Source organism: Sarcophilus harrisii, chromosome 2, assembly GCF_902635505.1.
Source record: "Sarcophilus harrisii chromosome 2, mSarHar1.11, whole genome shotgun sequence".
NCBI lineage: Eukaryota > Metazoa > Chordata > Mammalia > Dasyuromorphia > Dasyuridae > Sarcophilus > Sarcophilus harrisii.
Window position 1 is genome coordinate 263766979 of NC_045427.1, and position 24743 is coordinate 263791721.

Here is a 24743-nt window from a genome sequence, read left to right on the forward strand (position 1 = left end):
GCACCTAGGATTAAAAGAAAAAAGGGATCAAATAAGATGGGGGGAATCTTTATTTTAAATTTCTCTGATAAAAGTTTGGTACTCATGATATGTAAACAATTCACACAAATACACACACACACACACACACACACACACACCCGCCATTTAAAAGCCATTATTTCAAATCTAATGACATCATGGGGTGCAATCAGGAATAAGGATATTTAGCTCAGTAATTGACAGGTGACAGAACTTGGCTCTTTGAGTACCTTTCTACCACTAAGTGTGCTTCCTCCTACAGTTAACTGGCTCTAGACTATACTTCACCCCCATCCATTACAGATATCTTGGAACATCTTTCCATGTGACCTCTTGCTGTAAGTTCCATACCCCACTTCTTGTTCTGGTTACAGTAATCGGTTGCTTCTGATTTCAGAAAGGTCAGAACTATACTATGATTCCACTCACCATACGTATGACTCCCCAGACCAAAGCTATCTTTTCTAGCCACCACTTCCCTATATTTGTTATTTCCCCTAATGAAGTCTAGGGACGGTCTCAATTCTGTTTATTTGCATAGTGCTAGTTACATAGTAAGTGCTTACTAAATCTTTTTATTCATTCATCTAAAAATGCTATGATCTAATACATTTTCCCAGTTTGTTCATGACTAATTTATCAAGATAATAATACATTTAAATACTTTTTGCCAAAAAAAAGCAGATAAGAGAAAATCCATTAATACAAACGTAAACAAATCAATTTCATTAATAGTTAAGTATACTGGCATTAATTAGCCTATTAAAAATCGTCTAATCTGTTCTCTGGAGACTGAGCTATATCTAACAGGAAACTGAAGGAAATATACCATAAGTTTTTAAAAATTCAGACATAATGTTAAAAATTCACTATAAACTATATGTAACTGATAGTCTAGGATTGCCCTTGCAATTCTGGGTCAGAAGATCTGGCTGGGTTCAAATCCAGCCTCCTTAAATTATTCAAGATTGAAATTAGCTAAATCTTTAAATTCCATTTCCTCTTCTGTAAAAGGGGACATTAATACTTGCATTAGCCATCAAATAGGGTATAGGTCAATCAATGAGTCAATCAACATATATTTATTAAGCACCTACTACATGTCGGATACTATATTAGGCACTGGAGATACAAAATTAAGAATGAAATAGTTTCTATTCTTCAAGGAACTTGCATTCTAATAGGGGAGAAAACATATCAAATTATGTCCAGCATAAATATGAAGTGAAAAAAAAATTACAATGTAGGTCAATTCAAGGTAGTTTAGAGGGAGAGCACTAGCAGTTGAAATTGAGAATGAGGTATCAAGAAAAGTTTCATGAAGAATATGTACTTGAACCACTTTTTAAAGGAAAAGAAAGACTTTGTATTGTGAGTTACAGGCATGGAAAATGGATGATCCAAATGCTTTTTCTAAATCTAATGAGATAATTATATGATTTCTGTTAGTATGGTTATTGATATGATATTATGCTGATAGTTGATAATCTGTCCACTATTACCTCTTCTCAGTCTAATTCTAAAGGCTTCCCATTGTCTTTAGAATAAAATACATACTACTCTGTTTAGCTTTTCAAAGTCTTGTAGAATCTGATCTCAACCTAGGTTATTGGATAATTCTATCCTTCCCATTCTCTATAATTTAGCCAAATTTGCTTTTGATAATGAATCAGCCCTGCATTCCTGGTATAAATCCCACTTGGTCACAATGCATTATCCTAATGATAAGTTGCTATAGTCTCTTTGTTAATATGTTATTTAAGATTTTGGCATCAATATTCATTAGGGAAATTGGTTTATAATTTTCTTTCTCTGTTTTGGCCCTTCCTGGTTTAATTATCAGCACCATATCTGTGTTATAAAAGGAATTTAGAGGATTTCTTCCTCTAGAAAAATAGACAATGCAAAGGCACTGAGATAGGAAATTGAATTCCCTACCATAGAACAAGAGGCAGCTTGATAAAACAGTGGATAAAGCATCTGGCCTAGGTCAGGAATATCTGAATTCAAATCCAGTCTCAATCACTGACTAGCTGTATGAACCAAGGTAAGCCATTTAACCCTGTTTGCCATAGTTTATTCATCTGTAAAATGAGCTGGAGAAAGAAATGAGAAAACCTTAAATGGAGTAATGAAGACTTGTTTATGATTAAACAATACCATCTCAGCAACAAAGAAAAAGCAAATTTGGCTAAATTATAGAGAATGGGAAGGATAGAATTATCCAATAACCTAGGTTGAGATCAGATTCTACAAGACTTTGAAAAGCTAAACAGAGTAGTATGTATTTTATTCTGAAGACATTGGGAAGCCTTTAGAATTAGACTGAGAAGAGGTAATAGTAGACAGGAGGGGTTAAGAAAAGAGACCATGTCAGGAGGTCATTGCCTTCAAAAGGAACATGAACTCATGAACTCCTGGCAGCATAATTTCAGGAAGCTGAATTACTAAGGGTCAAGATGAAATAATCCAGGCAGAGTCCTTATTTCATCATAGAGCCCTACAAATAACCATTAATTACTCATGCTTTCAGATCTTAAAAGGTTGTCTGAGAATGTTACACCACAATGGGAAGATGATTACAAGCTTAGTACCATACTTAACCTCAGCAGAACAGATGAACTGAAAATGTTGTAATATACTTAGAGGCAGCTATGTAAGCAAACAGAAGACTGCCTAAACTTGTTGATGGTTAATTATAACACCATCACTCAAACTCTTCCCCTCTTTGACTTGGAGACTTGGAAACATAGCTCTTCCTTCTTAATTCTCTCCTCAACACTCTTTCTTTGTGAATGTTTGAATTATTGACACTTGATTAAGTTTACAGTATAATGCAATGAACTATTAATGTAGCATCTGGGTTCTTCCTCACATGTAGGCCCCAGAAAGCTATTCCTGATTCAAAACATTCTGTGTATCAAGACCCACCCATAGCTCATAAGCCCCAACCGATGTGTACAATTTTATTAACCAACCAGAAAGGATACTTTCATTTAAAGAAAAAAAAAAACATTCAGCAAGCACAATAAATCAAGTGAAAATTTCTGCCTTGGAATCATAGGTTACTATATTACTGGGAGAAACATGGAGGGAACAAGAAAACTAGGAACATAGGTGAAGCCGCATACATTATGGGACATGTGTGGTGTGACCATATGCATGTATGCAGGGGTATATTGGTAAATGTTTAATAACCAGCTCTGTGAGAGGGAAATATACATGTACCCATAATACGCATTTAACTTGTTAAGATTTTCTCTATCACGTTATTAAATTTAGACAATCAACAAAACAGTAAATCAAACCCTGATGCCAATTTTTCAAGACATAAATGCTCACACTGAAAATTTTAAAATCACCTAGTAAGAGCTGGATCCAGCACATTCCTCTATGTAGGGAACATACATAGGGACATGAGTACCCAAGGTAATACTTATGTCTGATGCTGCAGTACCCCTATATGTTCTGGGGGTGTCACTGTGTTGTTTTCTACAAGGAATTGCATCTCTACTAGAGATTGCTTATTGAGGCTCTCCTATCCCAATGCATTATCTCGGCTAGGTATTTCTGTTGGTACCTACCTTTAGTTGCTGATCAACTTCCTGCTGCTATCCCTTTGCCTGGATAGGTCATTTGCTGCTTTTTTCCTACTATCTGCTAGGGTGCAGAACTAGTAAACCCCACCTTTGAAAGGGATTGTTAAATTTTATCTTCATAACTCTAGCCCATAGCTAACAATTGAACTCATCCAGGTAAATGGCACTTCTTAGGATAGTCTTATTTTCACTCAGGAACAGTTAGAATATGCAGTCAATAGAGTGCCTAGCCTATAGTCAGGAGGACTTGAGTTCAAATCAGGCCTCAGACAATTAACATTCAGTACCTGTGTGGCATTGAGCAAGTCACTTAAGCTTGACTGCTTTGCAAAAAACAAAAATGAAAAAAACCTTAAAAAACTAAGTCTATCGAAGAAATTAAAACTATTTCTAGCCATATGAAAAAATGCTCCAAGTCATTATTAATCAGAGAAATGCAAATTAAGACAACTCTGAGATACCACCACACACCTGTTAGACTGGCTAGAATGACAGGGAAAGATGATGCGGAATGTTGCAGGGGATGTGGGAAAACAGGAACACTGATACATTGTTGGTGGAATTGTGAATACATCCAACCATTCTGGAGAGCAATTTGGAACTATGCTCAAAAAGTTATCAAACTGTGCATACCCTTTGACCCAGCAGTGTTACTACTGGGCTTATATCCCAAAGAGATTTTAAAGAGAAAGAGACCTGTATGTGCAAGTATGTTTGTGGCAGCCTTCTTTGTAGTGGCCAGAAACTGGAAACTGAATGGATGTCCATCAGTTGGAGAATGGCTGAATAAATTGTGGTATATGAATATTATGGAATATTATTTTTCTGTAAGAAATGACCAGCAGGATGATTTCAGAAAGGCCTGGAGAGACTTACATGAACTGATGCTAAGTGAAATGAGTAGGACCAGGAGATCATTATATACTTCAACAACAATACTATATGATGATCAATTATGATGGACGTGGCCATCCTCAGCAATGAGATGAACCAAATCAGTTCCAATAGAGCAGTAATAAATTGAACCATCCACACCCAGCGAAAGAACTCTAGGACATGACTATGAACCACTACATAGAATTTCTAAACCCCCTATTTTTGTCCACCTGCATTTTTGATTTCCTTCACAGGGTAATAGTATACCATTTCAAAGTCCGATTCTTTTGGTATAGCAAAATAATTGTTTGGACATGTATACTTATATTGTGTTTAATTTATACTTTAACATATTTAACATATATTGGTCAACCTGCTATCTGGGAGAGGCGATGGAGAGGAGGGGGAAAATTGGAACAAAAGGTTTGGCAATTGTCAATGCTGTAAAATTACCCATGCATATAACTTGTAAATAAAAAACTATAATAAAAATTTTTTTTTAAAAAACTAAGTCTATGGCCTTAGTGAATTAGGGGCAGCTAGGTAACACAGTGGATAGAGTGCTGGATCTGGAGTCAGAAAGATTTATCTTCCTGAATTCAAATCTGGCCTCAGACACTTAATAGCTGTATGACCAGGGTAAGTCACTTCACCTTGTTTGCCTCAGTTTCCTCATTTGTAAAATGAACTGGAAAAGGAAATGACAAACCATTCCACTATCTTTGCCAAGAAAACCCCAAAGAAGATCACAAAGATCAGACACCACAGAACAACAATTAGTCAACTCTCCGATGACATTACAAAGTTATTTTAAACTTTTGTTCAATTCTTTGATTGTCAATCTGTATTCTCTCAAACTATTTCAGGGATCTTGACCAATAAAATGGTAAAGAAACAGTGTGGAGAAGGGTTAAGAATATTCCATTCATTCTGATAACACTCCCATTTTTCATGCAAATCAATCTGGGTACAAGAATAGATGTGAACTTTTATCTAAATGGATCCTTTGTCTAATTATTTTGTGTGTGTGTGTATCCCTGCCCTCCCCCCAAAAATGGCTGGTGTTTGTTTAGCATTTCTGCCTGCACAAATCTCACTGGTTTCCCTACACTACAACATGATGAAACTCAGCATACAAACTATATATGTCAGCAATTACTGGTACGTTGTGTAGTCATGGAATTTTGTCCAACTAAATCTGACTTTGTTTTCCTAGTTCTTTCATCATATGGCCCTTGAAGAAATGAAAACCTTTCTGCCTGAATGGACCTGACTTCTGTGTTCTAACCCAAACTGCTCTCCCAAGCAGGTCCCAATACCCTATGGTGGTTGTTTTATTTCCCTTGGTTTTTACATTAAGTAAATAAACTAAACTGGTGCAATATACACAATACTTACATATATTCTGCTTCTGCATGCTTATAACATTCAAATATTCAATATGATCAATGAGAGAATCTACCATGAGACAACAGGGAATTGGTAAAGCAGGGAAATTGGACAACCTCAGATAATATGAGAATGGAAAAAATCCCTGTGATTAGATATGTCTCAGATCGGATATGCATGGAAGAAATCTTTTTGTTGGAGAGAGACAGAGAGATAGAAACAGAGACAGACAAGAGAGAGAGAAAAAAAGAGAAAGAGAGAGAAGAAAGGAGGGAGGGGGAGAGAGAGAGAGGGAGTCAGGATATAGTAACAAGATATATAAGGTAAAAGGTCCTTTTATAGAGTCAGAATATTGGGCTTGAAAACTGGAAACTGAGTGAAAAATTCAGCTGGAGAATGGGGGAATAAGTTATGGTATATGAATGTTATGGAATATTATTGTTTTATAAGAAATGATCAGCAGGATGATTTCAGAAAGGCCTGGAGAGACTTACATGAACTGATGTTTAATGAAATGAGCAGAACCAAGAGATCATTGTACACAATAACATCAATATTATATGACGATTAATTCTGATGACCATGATTCTTTCTAACAATAAGATGATTGATGCCAGTTCCAGTGATCTTGTGGTGAAGAGAGCCACCTATACCCAGAGAGAGGACTAAGGGAACTGAATGTGAATCACAACATAACATTCTCACTCTTTTTGTTGTTGGTCACTTGCATTTCATTTTCTTACTCATTTACTTTCTTTTTTTTAATCTGATTTCTCTTGTTCAACAAGAGAATTATATAAATATGTTTATACATATTGGATTTAACATATATTGAATTGCTTGCCATCTTAGGGGAAGGGGTGGGGGGAAGGAAGGAGGAGAAAATCTGAAACACAAGGCTGCACAAGGGTCAATGTTGAAAAATTATCTGTGCATATGTTTTGAAAATAAAAAGCTTTATTTTTAAAAAAGAAAAAATGAATATTGGGGTTGGGGAAAACTAAATATTCATGGAAAGAGGCAAAAGGTCCTTTTTTAGAACCAGGCTTATTGGGTTGCAGCGAAGATTCCATTAGTAAACATTTTTTTTAAAAATGCTTTTTCTTTCATTTGTTTCTCATCCTATTATAGGCAGGGACCTATCCCAGCAGTTCATTCTGCTTCTGATAATAATGATAATAGTAATAATAATGAGCATTTACACAATCCTTCAGGATTTACAAAGTGCTACAGCATATATTATCTCATTTGATCCTTACAACAACCATGTAAGATTGGTATTATTGTTCCTATTCAGGGTTAAGAAAACTAAGGCTGGGAAGAGGTAATTGACTTGCCCAAGATGATTTAACTAAGAAGTGCCCAACGTGAGATTCAAACCCAAGGTCTTCCTGACTCCAAATCCAATTCTGTTTGGGGTAGGTAGGTGTTTCAGTGGATAGAGCACCAGCTCTGAAGTCAGGAGGACCTGAGTTCAAATGTGGCCTCAGACACTTAATGTCTAATGTCTTAATTAATGACTTAATGTCTTAATGTCTAGCTGTGAGACCCTGGGCAATTCACTTAACTCCAACTGCCTCAGCAAAAAAAGTAAAAAATAAATCCAATGCTATTTACTGCAACCCCTTAGCTATCTCTGCTAATAGAATTTCCTAATAAAGATAGTCTATAAGTGAAAGAAGAACTATTTCAACAAATGACAAAAAAAAAAAAAAAAAAAAAAAAGCAATGTTTGAAAAGAGCAGTTCTACCATTTTTAAAAGAACTACAATTTAGTGTTCCAAAAGCCCAATGAAACTAGTCCCTCAGAAGTTACTAACATGTTATGCCTTGGCCTTGAATCCTTACCAAGCTACAGCTGACTTTTTTCCAGAAATAGTCAGACAAGCCCAGAGACAGCTGCACAGGAATCTTAAAGACCATCTGTGAGATCACTAATCCGGATGACAATCACCCACTCTACATTGTTACATTGACTGGTATCTTTTTAATGCTACATGCTTTTCAATATAACACGTGGGAAGTATCCTTGTTACATTACGTATATACTGTAACCCTTGTTGTAAATGATAGTTATCCAACTCTCCAAATTGATTTGACTTTTAGAAGTATAGCTGAAATGAAATGTGTATGAGTATTGGTTATTTTGAAAACATTTACTTTATTTGCTCAATACAGAAACCAAAGGGGATGGACCTGCTTAGGATTTGGGATGACTGCTTGGTAGCCACCAAATTTATATTCCTAAAGTGACCATATTACTCTTCTGTTCAATAAATTCCTGTTATTTCTAGGATCAAATGCAGATTCTTTTGCCGGTCACCCAAACACTAAAGCAAAGCTTATAAAATAATTATTGTTGTTTGTTTTTCCTTCTGGAAGAGCACCAATGACATCAGGAAGTGATATCTTGACTTGCGATTGAATTGGATTTAAGTGAGATGGCGCTGTAGAAAGTCTTCAGCCTCCAGGGTCATCTGAGTCCAGTGGCAAGATATGGGTCAGGACAACTGAAGGTAGCCCTGGATATGATGGGAGACCGTGGCCTTTTTAAGTTAAGATCTTTCTTAGGTCTCAATTTGTTTGAGGCAATGCCCATTCAGTAGTTAAAAACCACATAAGAATAAAGGCATAAAATGGCATAGTTTGTTTACTCAAAAAAAAAAAAATTCTATTTACACTTATTCTAAGTCATCAAAACTCAAACAATGACCATGTGAGGCTTGGGCTAGGACTTGTTGGCCAATCATAGAAAACCAGAGGGATTTGGGTATGAAGCCTAGTCAGGTAACTTCGTTCGAAACACAATATCAAAGTCTGGTTTTCCAGAGTTCTATTTCAAATCATAAATAAAACTACAAGGAACAAAATACAATTGTTTTTGTTCTGGTACTCTCAGGGTCTTCCCCTTAAAGTTTGGGGTTGTGTGTGTGTGTGTGTGTGTGTGTGTGTGTGATGTGATACACCTCAGAACTGCAGTACTATATTACAAGATCTTCCAAGCTCAGATCATTAGCCTCAACTCTATTGGCCAGGGCCAGTATCTCCATAGTTTTATATACTTAACTCAAGATATTTCAAAATGTAAGAGTAACTTGTGCCCTCATGAGAAGAACTACTACCTTCCTGTTCCCACAGATTAACTGTCCTGGCTTCCTGAAGGAAGTAACATTTTGTTGTTTTTTGACACTGGGCCTTTGTTGTAAATGCTTCATGGTCCCATATAAGTTTTCCCCTGACTTCCTTTAAGTCCCAACTAAAATTCCACCCTCTACAGGAAGCATCCCCCAATCCCTCTTTATTCTACTACCTTCCCATTGTTAATTATTTCCCATTTATCTTATATATAGCTTCCTTTTAAATTTGTGTGTGTGTGTGTGTGTGTGTGTGTGTGTTTGCAAGTTGTCTCTCCCATTAGATTGTAAAATGTGATGAAAATGAAAAGCCTGAGAGACAGAATTTCTGGATAATTAACAATCAATTTATTAATTAAGCTAGAAAATAATCAATAAATTGTTATATTAGAATGGGGGGGGTTCTCAATGTTGCCTCTGAAAAAATTCAGGTTCAGACCATCTCCAAATCAAATAAAGACCCTCCATAAAGGAAAAAGCCACCCACCAGAATGAGGTGAGGGTTTATACAGAAAAGGAAGAGTTAGAAAAACAAACAGGAAAATTGGACAATCTCAGATAAGATTTTTTACACATACGCACTGTATGGGAAAAGTCCCTTTCCTGTCTGATCTGATATATCTCAGATAAGATTTTTCATATATAGGTACTGTGTAGGAAGAGGAGTCTTTCTGTGTCTATGATTGTCTATCTGTAGTCAGACATCTTACTTAGATGGATATGTTTGTGACTACATGGCTACTGATGTTATATGTTTATTACTCACAGCAGAAAGCTTCTGCTTGTCTCATTAGTAAATGGTCTCAGAGACCAAAGATAAACTATGAAGATCATCCATTGCTTAAATACCTTTACAAATGTAACTACCTCTGACACACAGAGATAAACCCTGATTGGTGATCAATGAAGAGCTGAACAGTAGACTGAAAGCCTTCAGCTCCTTATACTGAAAACAAGGCTTGGTCATGTGACTCAGATGCTTCCTCCATCATTCTGAACAAAGGTATCCATCTCTATCCAGACCACTCAATTTGAATACTGAGGATTTCAAAGGCTCAAGTCTAATGCTTTTAGGGCTGGAATTCACCTAGATTATATTCTCTTTACACTTCAGAAGTAAACTCTCCTAGTTGGGTAGGGTGCAGTCCAAAGCCCAGGAGTAAAGAGAATGTTCCTGGAGGATTAGATCAAAAGTGAGCCCTGTCCTTCTGACCTACAAGGACTGAGCTTTGAATGAGGAAGTAAAAAAGAAAATAAAAAGCTCTGGATCCCAATATTAATAATTATTTCTTTCAACTTCTTGAGGGAAGGGGCTATCTTTTTCTTTCTTTTGTATCCCCAGCACTTAGCATGCTGCCTAGCACATAATAGGTATTTAATAAATGTTCATCAAATTGAATTTTTTTTAATTACTTACCAACTCAGCAAAGCATATCATAGACAAACAAGTCTTTGACGTGAGCATCTTCACTAAAGCAGAACCCCACGTAAAATCACTGTAGCATACCATGACTAGTGTCTGTGAGATCTTGAACAAAAGTAGTTGCCATCCCTAAGCTTCCATTTCCTTAATAATCGTCTAAATCTTTAAAGTTTCTTCCATTGCTAACATCTGTGACTGATTCTGTGAGAAAATGAAGAAAAGCCATGAATATCATATCACAGAGCACATATAATATATAATATCCTTTATAATATCTCTTTTGTGATTAGCACATTTGGTCTCCAGCTAAACACTACAAAGTAGATGATAATAAGATCATAGATTTAAGGGACCATCTAATCCAAATACTTCATTTTACAGATGAAGAAACCAAGAGGTCCATCCAAAAAAAAAAGTGATTTCCTTAAGATCTCACAGAAACTGACTTCCTAGCTAAGTCTGATTCTTTGGAAAGACAGACATCACTTCAAGCTAATCTGTGAGAAGAGACAGAGAACCCACAAGCATGACATCTTTCACTTCTGTTTAGGCATTGGTAGACTTCCTGCTGACTTGGAAGTTTTTCTTTTTAGAATTGAGGAACCTGGAACAATTGATCTTCCTGTTGAGGCTGGACTGTCTATAGCCACATGCGGCTGAGTGTTAATTATAGGGGCAGTGGGAGTTGGCAGGAGGTAACTGTTAGTGAGCAACCTTCTGAGGAATTGCGGAGGCTGGAGAATGAAGGTTATTTATTCTCATGTTCATGTGATTAGCTGCAAAGTATTGTGTCCTAGGGAAGTGAGTGACCAACCTTCTGATCTCTCTATTTCCCTGTCAAAGAGTAAATATTCAACAGGTTTCATGACACATAGCATCAGAGTTTCCTCCACTAGACAGGAGCAAAATGAATTAAATTTCTTAGCACAAAGACTTATGTCTAGTCTAGGAAAAGACTTTCTTTCTGTCTTCTTTTAAATGGTCTATTTGTATTCTTTTCAGCTCTTTTCATTTTTGTTGAAAGCTTTTGAGATTTTTGTAAAATAGCACAATCATTTTCCTATATATTACCCTTCCGTTGGGTCCTCCCTTGTAATTGAAAAAAAATCAGCCAAGCAAAACCAAATGTCAATGCAACCGTGTTCAACACTATGCAGCTTTCCACACCCAGCCTCCAAATCAGGAGGGCACTATGATGTCAGACAACCAGCATTTATAAATCATCTTTTATATCTGCAGGCCCTGTGCTTAATGCCGAGGATACAAAAAAAGGCAGAAGACAGTTCCTGTCCTCATGGAGCCACAGTCTAATGGGGGAGACAACATGAAAGCTAAAACTCTACCTTCTATAAAAAAGTTTTCTCTACCCCCTCTTAATTCCAGCTTTCCCCCTTTTAATTATTTCCTATTTATCTTGTATATAGCTTATTTTGTAAACATTTTTTTCGCATGCTGTCTTCCCCATAGACTGTAAGCTTCTTGAGGGCAGGAATTGTGTATTGCCTTTTTTTGTATTCCTAGTGCTTAGCACAATGCCCAATGCATGGGAGGCACTTAATAAATGCTAATTGAATTGGAAAATGCAAATAACTAAGTTAAAAAAATATATAGTTAGATATTTTTGTTGTTATTCAGTTGTGTTTGATTGTTCGTGGCCTCATTTGGAGTTTTATTGCCAATAATACCAGAGTGGCTTACTATTTCCTTTTCTAACTTACTTTACAAATGAAATAATTGAGGCAAGCAGGGTTAAGTGACTTGCTCAGGGTCACACAGCTAGTAAGTGTCAGAGGCCAGATTTGAATTCAGGAAGATGAATCTTTTTATTTCCACATCCAGGACTCTATCCACCGAGCCATTTAGCTGCCTTTAGCATAGACATAGATATAAATATATAGGATAAAATAGAGATAAACAACAAAGGAAGACACCAGCATTAGAGGGAACTGGGAAAGGCTTCTTATAGAAGGCAGGCTCTTAGCTAGGACTCGAAGGAGACCAGGAAGGTCAGCAATCACAGATGAAGAAAGAGAGAGTTGCAGGCATAAAAGACAGCTAAGTCTTAATTCTCTCAATTCCTCATTTAAAAAAAAATTCTTAAGAGCAGAACAATATTCTATTATATTCATACATATTACATTTTGTTGCCATTTTCCAGTTGACCTACATTAAGTTTGTTTCTAGTTTAGTGTGTTGTTGTTTTATTGTTCTGTTTATTACCACAAAGAGTGCTGTTGTGTAGCAGAAGTCTGGAGCTCTTGACTGTTAGTAGGCAGCTTTCCTAGAAGAGTCACCAGTCATCTTTAATTCAGTCCCAATCCCAAAGACCAAGGGATCAATCAGGAATTAGTAGATCACTCACCTTCTTTAGCAAGGACCCTAAGCACATGTTTCACAGAAACAAGCCAAAGTTCCCCTCAAACTCAGAAGGGAGTGTTTGAGTCCATATAAAACCTTTCTTCTGGCACTGAGGACAACTAAGTAGCATAGTGAATAGAGTGCCAGGCCTGCAAGTAAGAAAGTTGATCTCTCTGAGTTCAAATCCAGACTCAGATATTTACTACTGTGTGATCCTGGGCAAGTTACTTAACCCTGTTTGCCTCAGTTTCCTCATTTGTAAAATGCAAAGGAAACCCTAAATGGGATCACCAAGAACTAGACATGACTGAAATGATTCAATAATATCTTCGTGCCTAGCATTGTGCTAAGTCCTTTACAAATATTAACTCATTTGATCCTTATAACAATTTGGGGAGGTAAATGCTATTTTGATCCTCATTTTACAGTTGAGGAAATTGAGGCAGATAGAGGCAAAGTGACTAGTTTAGGATCACATAGCTAATAAGTGTGTGAGGCTAAATCTAAACTCAGATTTTCCTGATTCCACACTCAGCACTTTAAGATCTCTTGGATTAGAGATTCTATCTTCTTCCAGTCTTAAATTGTCTTTATGTATAAGGTCTTCCTTTTGTCTAATCAATCTTTCCTCCTGTTCTAATTTAAACCCAGTTTTGTTGTTCTCATATCTTTTGTGTGTCTAAAAGAGAATTAGGCTACATCTTTGAAAAGATCTGAAAAATCTTTGAAAAATTTGTCTTTCAAAACAAATGTCTCCAATGCCTTTTATTTCTCCTCACAATAACTATTTTCCATTCTTTTTTTCTTTCCATTCTCATTCTTTTAAAATTCTCATCTTCATATATCTTTCTCTCCATCCCCCTATTTTCTCTGTTTTGTGCTCTTGGTCACATATGCCAAAACAAATTTAATATGATGGAACAGAAGCCTTGACTACCAAAGGACCTGGAGCCCTTGGCTCAATCCTCTTCTTCCTACCTAGCCTCCTGATGTCCTGCATCTTTCCCAGTAACTTTGCCCCTGCTGGACTTGGATTACCATCTTTTACTGAGGTTGCAGTCTTAATAAAGGATTTTGTTTTTCATCCTCTGAAGAAAAAACTAGCTTTCAGAAGGGAAAATCAGCCAGAAGTTTTCAGAATCAAAAGATGGGGGCTAAACATCATTGAGTCCCATTGAAAAATTTTCTGTAACTCAGGTAGTAGATTATGAAATAAACAGTTAATAAGGAACATAGAAATATAGGGATCATACTATTAGTCAATAAGCATTTATATAAGATGCCCACTATTTTGTGACATTTGAAAAGTTTGAATATTCCTATTTATGGGTGAAGGAACTGATACCAGAAAGGTCAAGTGATGTAGTCATATTCACATATTTCTAAGTGTTATAACTAGATTTAATTTCACATCTTCTGATTTTAAGTTCATGATTATTTCTACTCTATTTTTATGGTCTACTTTTTTATATTCAATTAAGTAAATCCTCAAAGGAGTAGTCATAAGTTGGTATCATCCTATTTACAAAATACCAGATTGAAATAAATTTATGTTAATTAAAAATAGGGGGGGGCATGTGTACATTTGTGCATGTGTGTTCTATAGGTTTGACATGCATTGTCAGATGAGGTCGTTATATTAGTTTTACTTAACTTTCCTACTTTATTACGAAGAATTAATAAGTATTTATTCCAAAATTTTATTATAAAATGGGGGTAAGTTATAAATATTTATAATGCAGCAATAAATAAGATATATTAATAAAACAAAATCAAGAAAAAAGTTTGAAAAATAGAACTTCAAAGTAATTAGTTATTTTAATTAATAATGCTAGTATTTTAATAAAATATCAGTTGGACTCTCAAATGTCAAAGACAATTATAGTGGTGAACTCATTGTTTATATATCTTTGGAAGAAGGGTATTCCTAAGAATGGAAGCCTATTCTGATTGGTTAATAATAAATAAGAAAATGAATATTATAATGAAGGGTTGGACCTATTGTAATGAACTCTGATTATGTCATTTACTTCTAAGTTAGCCCCAGCCTTGGGCAATCTAAACAAAAAAAATCTATCCCCCCCCCAAACTTGAGTATGAGATTGGATCAATTCTGATAAAGATTAAGGAGAGTTAATTTAATCTCATTATCAATAATGTCCTTCAAGAGACTGAATTTTGAAATGAGGACTACAGAAAAAGTAAAAACTCTAGATTTTCATGTAGACATGAAAACATGTAGAAAAGTGGAAGGGAATTTGAGACTAAAAAAAGATGTGGAGAATTCAAAGAACTCTAAAAAGTTATAGTATCTGCCCTCAGGGAGTTTACTGTCAAATTGAGGAGATAAATAGAAAAAAGATAACTAGCACTACAAAGCAGCATAATCTAAGTGCCCATATTCTATAGTCAACAAGTGCTAGAAAAGTTCAAAAGGAGAGATCATTGTTGAATGATTAGAAGATCAACAATTAAGAGATACTTCATAGAGCTGGCTATTGATTTTGGACTGGAAGGATGGAAGGAAGGAAGGAGAGGAGATGGATAAGATACAGAAGGCCAAGGGAAAGGTGCATAGGTAGCAATGCTCAGAAAAATAAATGTAGACCATGGACCAGAGATCTCTGGAGGATCTTAGAGGTCATGTAGTCCCTTCCTTTTACAAATGAGGAAAACAAGGATCACAGATATTAAATGATTTGGCCAAAATCCTTTAGGAAATAAACAACAGAGGCAGGATTTGAATCTATGTTCTCTGTCTCTAGAACCAATGCTCTTTCCACTCCATTCATTGTAATACAATGCCCCCCTAACTTGGAACCAAAATATATCTTGAATATCAATTTGAAGACAATGGGAAATTCTGGAGAATTTTGAAACAAAAGTAATATAATGGAAGAGGTATTTTAAGAAAAGTCATTTATCAGAAGTCTGAAGGATAAATTAGAGAGGGAGGAATTTGGCACTCTCAAATTGTGGTGCTGGAGAAGATTTTTGAGTCTCTTGGACAGCGAGAAAATTAAACCAGTTAATAGTTAACGAAATTAATTCAGACTGTTCATTGGAAGGACAAATACTGAAGCTGAAGCTTAAATACTTTGACCATATAGTGATGAGATAGTATTTACTGGAAAAGATTGTTGAGAAAGATTGAAAATAAAAGGAGGAGACAGAAAAGAATGAGATGGGTAGATAGTATCAAGGACAATGTCAACAAACATGGGCTTAGACAGACTTTGGGAAATAGTGGAGGACAGAAGGGACTGGCATGTTTTGATCTATGAGATCACAAAGAGTCAGTCATGAGTAAATGATTGAACAACAATAACAACACGGCAGTCCCAAGGTGACAAAGATTGTGAAAATGGAAATGAAAAGGATATCATAGATGTGAGACATTCCAAAAGAAGAATTAGCTGGAGCACTTGATGATTAACTAGACTTGGATCTCATCAGGTATTCCACAGTCCCAGGGATCCTGGGACTACCACAGGCTCTCTATTCCCCAGTTGTTGTTGTTGTTGTTTGTCCTTTGTTTTTGAAGAGGATCATGACGTCATCAAGATGATGCCATGACATGCGGAGTTAAGTGAGGGAGGGCTGGGCAAGGTCACCTGCCTCACTTTGCCCTCTAAAGTCATCTGGATCCAGTGGCAAGATATAGAGCAAAATGCCTGGAGATGACTCTGGATGCACTGAAAGACCTTAGCCTTTTTAAGCTAAGATCTTCAACAGGTCTCAGTTTGACTGAGGTCACATCTAATCAATGATTAAGGCTAGGTAGCAATTGAGGTGTACTTAAGTAACACCATTAAATGGAAGACAATTGCCTTCAGCTGCCCATTGGTATCTTCCACTCTCCCTATCTTTGCCCATACCACAGAGCCTGCCCTCCCATATCATTCCCTGTGTTTCCAGGTATTATTGTATCATAAGAATTACAACTGGAGGAATCTTGGAGATCATTTAGTTCAACTATCTCATTTAACAGATTAAAAAACTAAAACCCAGGGGCAGCTAGGTGACACAGTGGATAAAGCACCAGCCCCAAAATAAGGAGGACCTGAGTTCAAATATGACTTCAGACATTTAATAGTTGCTGGCTGTGTGACCCTGGACAAGTCACTTAACCCCAATTGCCTCAGCAAGAACAAAAATTTAAAAACCTGAAACCCAGAGAAGTGTCTTCTCAAGATCACATGGTTGGTAAGAACCCACATTCAAACTTAGGTTGCCTGACTCAAGAATAGTTGTACCAAATTATCTAAAAGCTAGAAATTTACCTTTTGCTTGAAAGAGGAGACTAGAAGGAATTGGGAATCTTATTCAAAAGAGGGGTCATCAAACCAGTCATACAGTCCCGGTGAGCTACAACAATTGGACCAACACAAAGCTTAATATCTGATTTGAAAGAGACCATAATTAATATTTTATTGAGTAGCATCCATTTTTTGTGCTTTCTGACAAACAATTTCTTGCTAATCTTTCTGGATTGAAGATTTTTGTCAAACTTGCCTTGCTGAAGCCCATTTAAAGCTAATTGTCAATGGTATTGACATTTCTGTTGTTGATTTTTATGAATCCGACTCAGTGTGATCACGTTCTAAATTTTCTTGGTGAAGACACTGAATTGGTTCACTAATTTTACAATTCATTTTATAGGAACTGAAGCAAACAGGGTCACGTGACTGGCTCAGGCTCACACAGCCAGAACATGTCTGAAATCAGATTTGAATTCAGGAAGATGAATCTTCCTGACTCTAGACCCAGCATTCTATGCACTATGGTACCACCCAGCTGCTGGGTTGATATAAGAAGGCAAGCTTCTTTGAGGTGTAGTCTCAAAAAAAAAAAAAAAAAGAAAGACAGAGAACCACATGGAAACAGAGAGAAAGATGTAAAGACAAAGACAAAAATGGAGGAAGGAGAGATAAAGGAGAGAAGAAGAGACAGAAAGGGGGCGGGGGCATGAGAGAAACAGAGAGGCAGAAACAGAGAGACAGAGAGAGAGGGAGACAAAGACAGAGACAGATAGGGACAGAGAGAGAGACAGAGAAAGAGAGAGAGAGAAGGAGAGAGAGAGAAGGAAATAGAGACAGAGAGACAGACAGAGAGAAAGATAAAGGGAGGGAGGAAGAGAAGTGAGTTAATGGGAGGAAAAGGTATTGAATTCTATTTTCTTTTTTGCTGAGGCAATTGGGGTTAAGTGATTTGACCAGGGTCACACAGCTGGGAAGTGTTAAGTGTTTGAGACCAGATTTGAATTTAGGTCCTCCTTATTTCAGGGCTGGTGCTCTATCCACTATACCACCTAGCTGCATCTTAAACACCATTTTCTCAGAATTCTCCACAAACCATTCTAGTCTTGGACAAATACTCATTATCTCCAAAGTTTTCCCAAAATATCCATTGCTATGTATTCTGGGAATCTGAACCTCCTTAAATGGGAACCACATTGGTCTTCATCTAGTACAGTCTTACAGTAGGTGTTTAATAAATGCTTGCTGGGTTAAAGTGAATATTCCTGCATATATCTAAATAATTATCACTTATCAAAGGAGTATATAATCCAAAAAAAACCTTTCTTTTGGGGGCCCCTTCCAAGACCCCTAAGGCTCACTTATAAGAAGAGCTAGATATTGCCTCTTTTTGCTTTACATATTTGCTTTCCTAGTTTATTCTGTAGAAAATTCTAATATCTCTCTTTTGTAGCTGAGATAGGAAACCATTTATAGAATGAAACCATATACACAAACCAAAGAAACCATTGCTGTAATCCTGGAATAACAGGTGAAGTCTCACAACTTGTCTCTGGTGGTGCTTTAATAATTTGTACTATCAAAATGCTTCTTGAGACTCTTGTATGGATAGGGCTATGCCTTCTCTTAGGTTGGCATGTCTTCAGTTTAGTGTTGACACACACATTTGTGCATAAACTGACAGAACAATATTGGATGCCAGCATCATGAGCTGTACTACTACAAATGCAGTAAGTTTCAGTGTCTTAAGACTGGCCTCTATTGTCTCCATCCAGGCTTATCTAAGAATTTACAACACAATCAAGAATATATTATCATTGTTCATTGTTCTTTTTTACTGTAATAGTTGGTCTTTACAAGAAATTACAAGCTGGTTCAGAGTGACCTTTCTGTCCTATAATTAAGGCTATATTCTATGTCATACCAAAGCCCTAGTGTAGGTGGGTCACTATAGAATACTGTAATTATATGCTGCAGCAATTTCTAAAGTAGTTTTTTCAGTAATAAAGTATGATCACATTGAACACCTGTTTCTCCCTTGTCTGTTCATATAGATACTAATTCACCAATGAATTAAGTACCCATTTTGTGCAGTATATATAAGGTGATAAAGAGTTCTAAAGACACTTTTAATGCATCCTGAGTCATTTTAAAGATTTTTTTAAATTGTACTCATAGATCATTGTACATGGCAACAACAAGATTATACTATGATCAGTTCTGATGGATGTGGCTCTCTTAAACAATGAGATAATTTAGAATAGTTCCAATGATCTTGTAATGAAGAGAGCCATCTATATCCAGAAAGAAGACTGCGGGGACTGAGTATGGTTCACAACATAGTATTTTCACTCTTTTTTTTGTTGTTTGCTTGCATTTTTTTTTCTTATTTTTTCTTTCTGGTTTGATTTGATTTTTCTTGTGCAACAAGATATTTGTATAAATATGTTTACATATATTGGATTTAACATATATTTCTACCATATTTAACATTAAAAAAATTGTACTCCTGATAAACCATCAATTTATTTCAATGAAATTCAGTAAACATTTATTAAGTTCCTATTATTTACTAAATACAATGTTAGGTGCTGTGAAGGGGAAACAGGAGTTTAAAAAAAGATATATAAAACCCAGGCTCTGCCTGCATGGAGTTTACAATCTAGAGAGGAATTCATTCACAAACATAAGGAGTATTCATAAAAAATAACCATACTGCAAACCAAAACATAGTAAGAATATGAGAAACAAATGAAGGACTATGCAAAAAACCATTTCTGACTTGAGGGAGAATTAGAGGAAACTTTGATGAAAATGTGGCACTTGATCTGGATCTTGACGTATGTCCAATATTTCAACAGGCAAAAATGAGAAGTCAAATCTACTGGTCATCCTGCCATTTAGGGGAGGGGGTGGGGGGGGGTAAGAGGTGAAAAATTGGAACAAGAGGTTTGGCAATTATTAATGCTGTAAAGTTACCCATGTATATATCCTGTAAATAAAAGGCTATTAAAAAAAAAAAATGAGAAGTCAAGACATTCTAGACATGAGAAAGGCTTTGAGCAAAGACACAAGGGATGGGAAAGTACAAGATATGTATTTGTTTTAGGTTTTTTGTTTGTTTAATAGTTTTTTTTTTAATTTGTCCAAATACTTGCAAAGATAGTTTTCAACATTCACCTTTGCAAAACCTTGTGTTCCAAATTTTTTGCTTTCCCTTTCTCCCCCACCCATAGACACCAAGCAATCCAATATAGGATAAATATATCTAATTCTTCTAAACATATTTCCATTTTCATCATGCTGTACAAGAAAAATCAGATCAAAAGGTGAAAGAAAAAATGAGAAAACAAACAACAACAAAGTGAAAATATTCAGTTTCCATAGTTCTCTGTTTGATGCCAATAGTTCTTTCCTTCATAAATCTATTGGAACTGGCCTGAATCACCTTCTTGTTGAAAAAAGTCACATCCATTACATAATCATCACATAATCTTGATGCTGTGTACAATGTTCTCTTGGTTCTACTCACTTCATTTAGCATCAACTCTTTCCAAGCTTTTCTGAAATCAATCTGCTTGCAAGTTTGACTAGAGCATAGAGCATATGAGCTAGAGCTTAGTGGTTCAGTAGCTACAGCAATAGGCTTGGAGTCAATGAAATCTGAGTTCAAATCCTGCTGCAGACATTTACCTAGCTATGTGACTTTGAGCACGTCCCTTGATTCTGTCACCCTCAGTTTTCCATCCATTAAGTGATAGTTATAAAAAAATAATCTACCTTACAGAGTTGTAAGAAACAAATGAAAAATATATGTAAAGCGCTTTGCAAACGTTAAAGAGCTATACAAATAATAACTATTATTCATAATTATGAGGTAAGCCAAAAAAGACACATTGAATGCAAAGCTAAGCACAATGGGAAATCATTGAAGGGTTTTGAGCAGATAGGTGACATGAGCCTGACCTTCTTATCCACTAAAATAGTGATGCCAAATTCAAATAGACAGTGGGAAAAGGGTGGGCAATAAATCTGGTTAAGGATCCTGTGGACTACATATTGACTTAGTTTTAATATGTAATGTTGTCTGTATTTTGTTGTATTTTAATTTTGATAAATATTTTACAATTATCTTTTAATGTGGTTTGAATTTTGATCCCTTTGCCCTCGAAAGTCTTCATGCTAACTTTCTGATACAATTTTGAAAAAAAAAATGTATATTTTATTGTGTTTTTTCAAGACCTGAGACACTAAAGGGTTTGGGAAAGAAGAAAACTTAAAGAAGGAGAGGGTATAGTTCTAGACCATCACTAAGGGCTGTAAATAACCACCTGAACTCCCAAATTTCTGGGAGATGGTGGACTCAAGCTAAAACATAATTACTTAAACATGAAGACATTGTTTTAAGATTTTCCATTTGTTTTTATTAGAGGAAACAATGTAATACAATGAATAAACCTCAGCTTGGAGTCAGAAGATATGCATTTGAATCCCAAGTCCAGCATGGTATAGTGGAAAGAATGGTCAATCTGGAATCAGTGATCCTGGGCTCAAATCTGAGATCTATTATTTATTTAAGCTTTCTCTGGGATTCATTTTTCTTATCTGTAAAATCAGGAGTTTGAAATAGATGACCTCATAGGGTTGCTTCTGCTCTAAATCTATGTTCCTTTTTCTGCTCGATAGTTATGTAGCCTTAAGCAAGTCACTTCAGTGAGAATTTATAAAATGAGGAATAGCAATAAATACTAGTTCTACTTTACATAGGGGATGGTTAAGAAAGTGCTTATAAACTGTAAGCTGCTGTATAAATGTAAGTTTAGATATATGTATAAACATGCTAAATAATTCTATATAAACCAAATAATGACTTTTGATATAATTTATAAAATAACAAAACCCAATAATTATATCATATACCTATAAATATGCAAATAATGCTAATATGTAAAATATATTGATATAATATTCAATAATATAGTAATATATTAATATGTGGTAAATTACCACACATTAAAATGTAGCAATATACTGAATATATGTATTAACTTGTGATATTAGCAGAATATGTAATAATAGATTAATATATTAACATAATATAATAAATAATAGATTAAATATAATATATTACTATGAGGCAATATATTAACATAATATATGATATATTGACTATAATATATTGATGTTATAATATATTAATAATACAGTAACATAAAATATAATGATATATTAAATATACTATATTACTATGTGGTAACATATTAGCAAAATATATTATATATTCTTTATATAGTAATACAACATATATGTTATGGTATACATAATAATACTTTTATTATACCTATATATGATATGTACATTAATGTGTGTACATATATTAATGATGATATGCATTAATATGTTGCTATATGATGTATTAACATAACCTATTAGTTGACATCTAATACATTAATATAATAATGTTGTAGTGTATATAATCATATGGAATTAAGTTATATACACGTATATAATTCTGTGGAAATTTATGTGTGTGTGTATACACATACATATCTGTGTGTAACTATGTGTATGTATGTTATATAAACTCCCCATCCATCCCTTCAACCTGTAAATTTCCCTCCTGCCCATCTGGACATATAGTTTACTTAACTTTGCAGAGGAAATCTTTCTCAACTCCAGGGAAGACATACTCAAAACTGGGGCTCTTATAGGACATACTGTTTGCAGTCCTCTGGGCCCCTCTCACAGATTACTGAGATAATCAATACAAATGTCATGTTGTTTTGGAGGTGAGGCTGGGAAGGGGAGAAATGAAGGCTTCATTAGCCATGGACAATGGCTTGGGGAACACTCTTCCTATGCATTCACTGACTTGTATAGGATTAGCTATAGTGTGTTTAGCATGCTGCATGCTATAGCCCATTCACAATTCGTTTGAAAGGCATGAATGCCTTTTGCTGAGGCAGGATAAGTTGCTCTGAGATTTGACTTACTTTTGAAAAAATTTTATTTTAAGGAAAAAGAAAATCCTAGTGAGGCTCATGAAGATAGTGGAAGCAGGGAATCTGTGAGAGCTGTGAGGAAATGTCAGAGGCCATCTCCTTCATCCTGAGTTAATAGGAATCCTTCTCTGCAAAAGTCTTGAAAGCCTCCATTCCTTTGTGGCTCTGTCTAGGGTAGCCTGGCCATTCTTACAGGTCCTGGCTCACTCTCCCACACAGACAGTGCTGCCCACTGCTGCCGCCTGCTATAGGGACCTCAGGGTCAAAAGCTGCTGACTCAAAGAGCTTGTCTTTCTCTGGGACTGTGGCCATTCACATGCATTCGGAGTTTGTTGCCAGTGGAAGTAGTCTATAGGCTCAGGCCCATTGATGGGGGGATTAGGCTTGGGGCGGGCAGTGGGCCAAGGGGGCAGAGAGGTACCTCAGTTAAAGAGCCAGTTCTCCACTCACCAGCCTCTGGTGGATGCGGCCATGCCCTACCTCCCACCAGGATTCTTCTGTGACCGGGTGATCCGGGAAAGAGACAGGAAGAACGGAGAAGGGACCCTTGCCCAGCCCCTGAAGTTCGAGGGACAGGATTATGGTGCCCTCAGGAAATGGTGCCTGGCCCAGAAGAGACTGTTTGAGGACCATGTATTCCCAGCAGGTGTTCAGGCCCTGGGTTTCCAAGAACTGAGGCAGAAATCTAAGATGAAGAATATTACGTGGAAAAGGCCAAAGGTAGGGAAGGAAAAAAGGGGCAACTACAGGTAGGGACATCAGGTAAACTGGGATGTTGTGCAGTCATCCGAAGTCCAGAAAGATACCAGCCTTTTCCTAGGTATTTATAAGCCGTCCTCAGTGGGCCTTCAGTTGCTGGGGTTAATTATAGCTCTAGTGATTATAGTAGATTGAATTCTAGACCTGGAGTCAAAAAGACGAGTTCAAATGCAGCCTCACACACTAGATGTGTGACTCTGGGCAAGTCATTTAACCTCTGTCTGCCTCAGTTTCCTCTTCTGTAAAATGGGGATAATAATAACACCTACCTCCCAGGTAGAATAAAATGTGTGGATAAAAATGAGAATATTTGTAAAACACTTTTCAGACTTTAAAGAACTATATAAATGCTAGCTATTCCTTCAATTGAAAATAAGGCTGAGAAAATACAACATGTTAACTTAAATCCACACTGTTGTATAATCAACCCATCAACCAGTCCACCACTCCTCGTGGGCAGGGATCCACCTTTTCAGTCCTCTCCAGCAGAACACAGGGCCTTCCTTGTACCTCCTAGGGACTAAGTAAGGGTTTTTTGAGTGAATGAATGAATGTTATCTTGAGGAGAGGTTTCGTTGAGGAAACAGCAAAGAGATCACAGAGGCATTAGCTATGATGAGATGTACCCTGGAGAAGAGCAAAGGGTGAAGATGGGAGGGCAAAGGAAATAAAATGCAAAATGAGTTCTATCTACAGTCTTTGAGGGCATGGGTAGTAATATCAACACTGCCGCTTAACTATGTGCGTGGCAGGGCAAGACCTTTTAATACCACGAGCCTTCGGTTCTTTGGCAAAATTAAAGGGCCACTGGACAAGTGATTTCTAAGATGTTTTCCAATTCTATGTCTTTGCTCCTATGAAGGGTCACAGTCTCCACCCTGAATTCTGGGAATTCAGTTTTAATAGAAAAACTCAGAAGTTGG

General features: G+C 36.2%; 1 protein-coding gene across 5 annotated transcripts in view; it reads left to right on the forward strand.

The window, feature by feature from the left end:
* Window positions 1-24743, forward strand: part of CAPN3 (calpain 3) — an 84411-nt gene that overhangs the window by 14845 nt on the left and 44823 nt on the right. The window contains exon 1 of one of the 5 annotated variants that reach the window (XM_031952158.1): window positions 23398-23781. The exons of 3 other annotated variants lie outside the window; for them this stretch is intronic. In XM_031952158.1, coding sequence (XP_031808018.1) covers window positions 23431-23781 — 351 coding nt within the window. In that variant the 5' untranslated portion in view covers window positions 23398-23430. Of the gene's footprint in view, window positions 1-23397; window positions 23782-24743 lie in introns of those variants that run through there. One more of the 5 variants, XM_031952159.1, reaches the window with a different exon arrangement.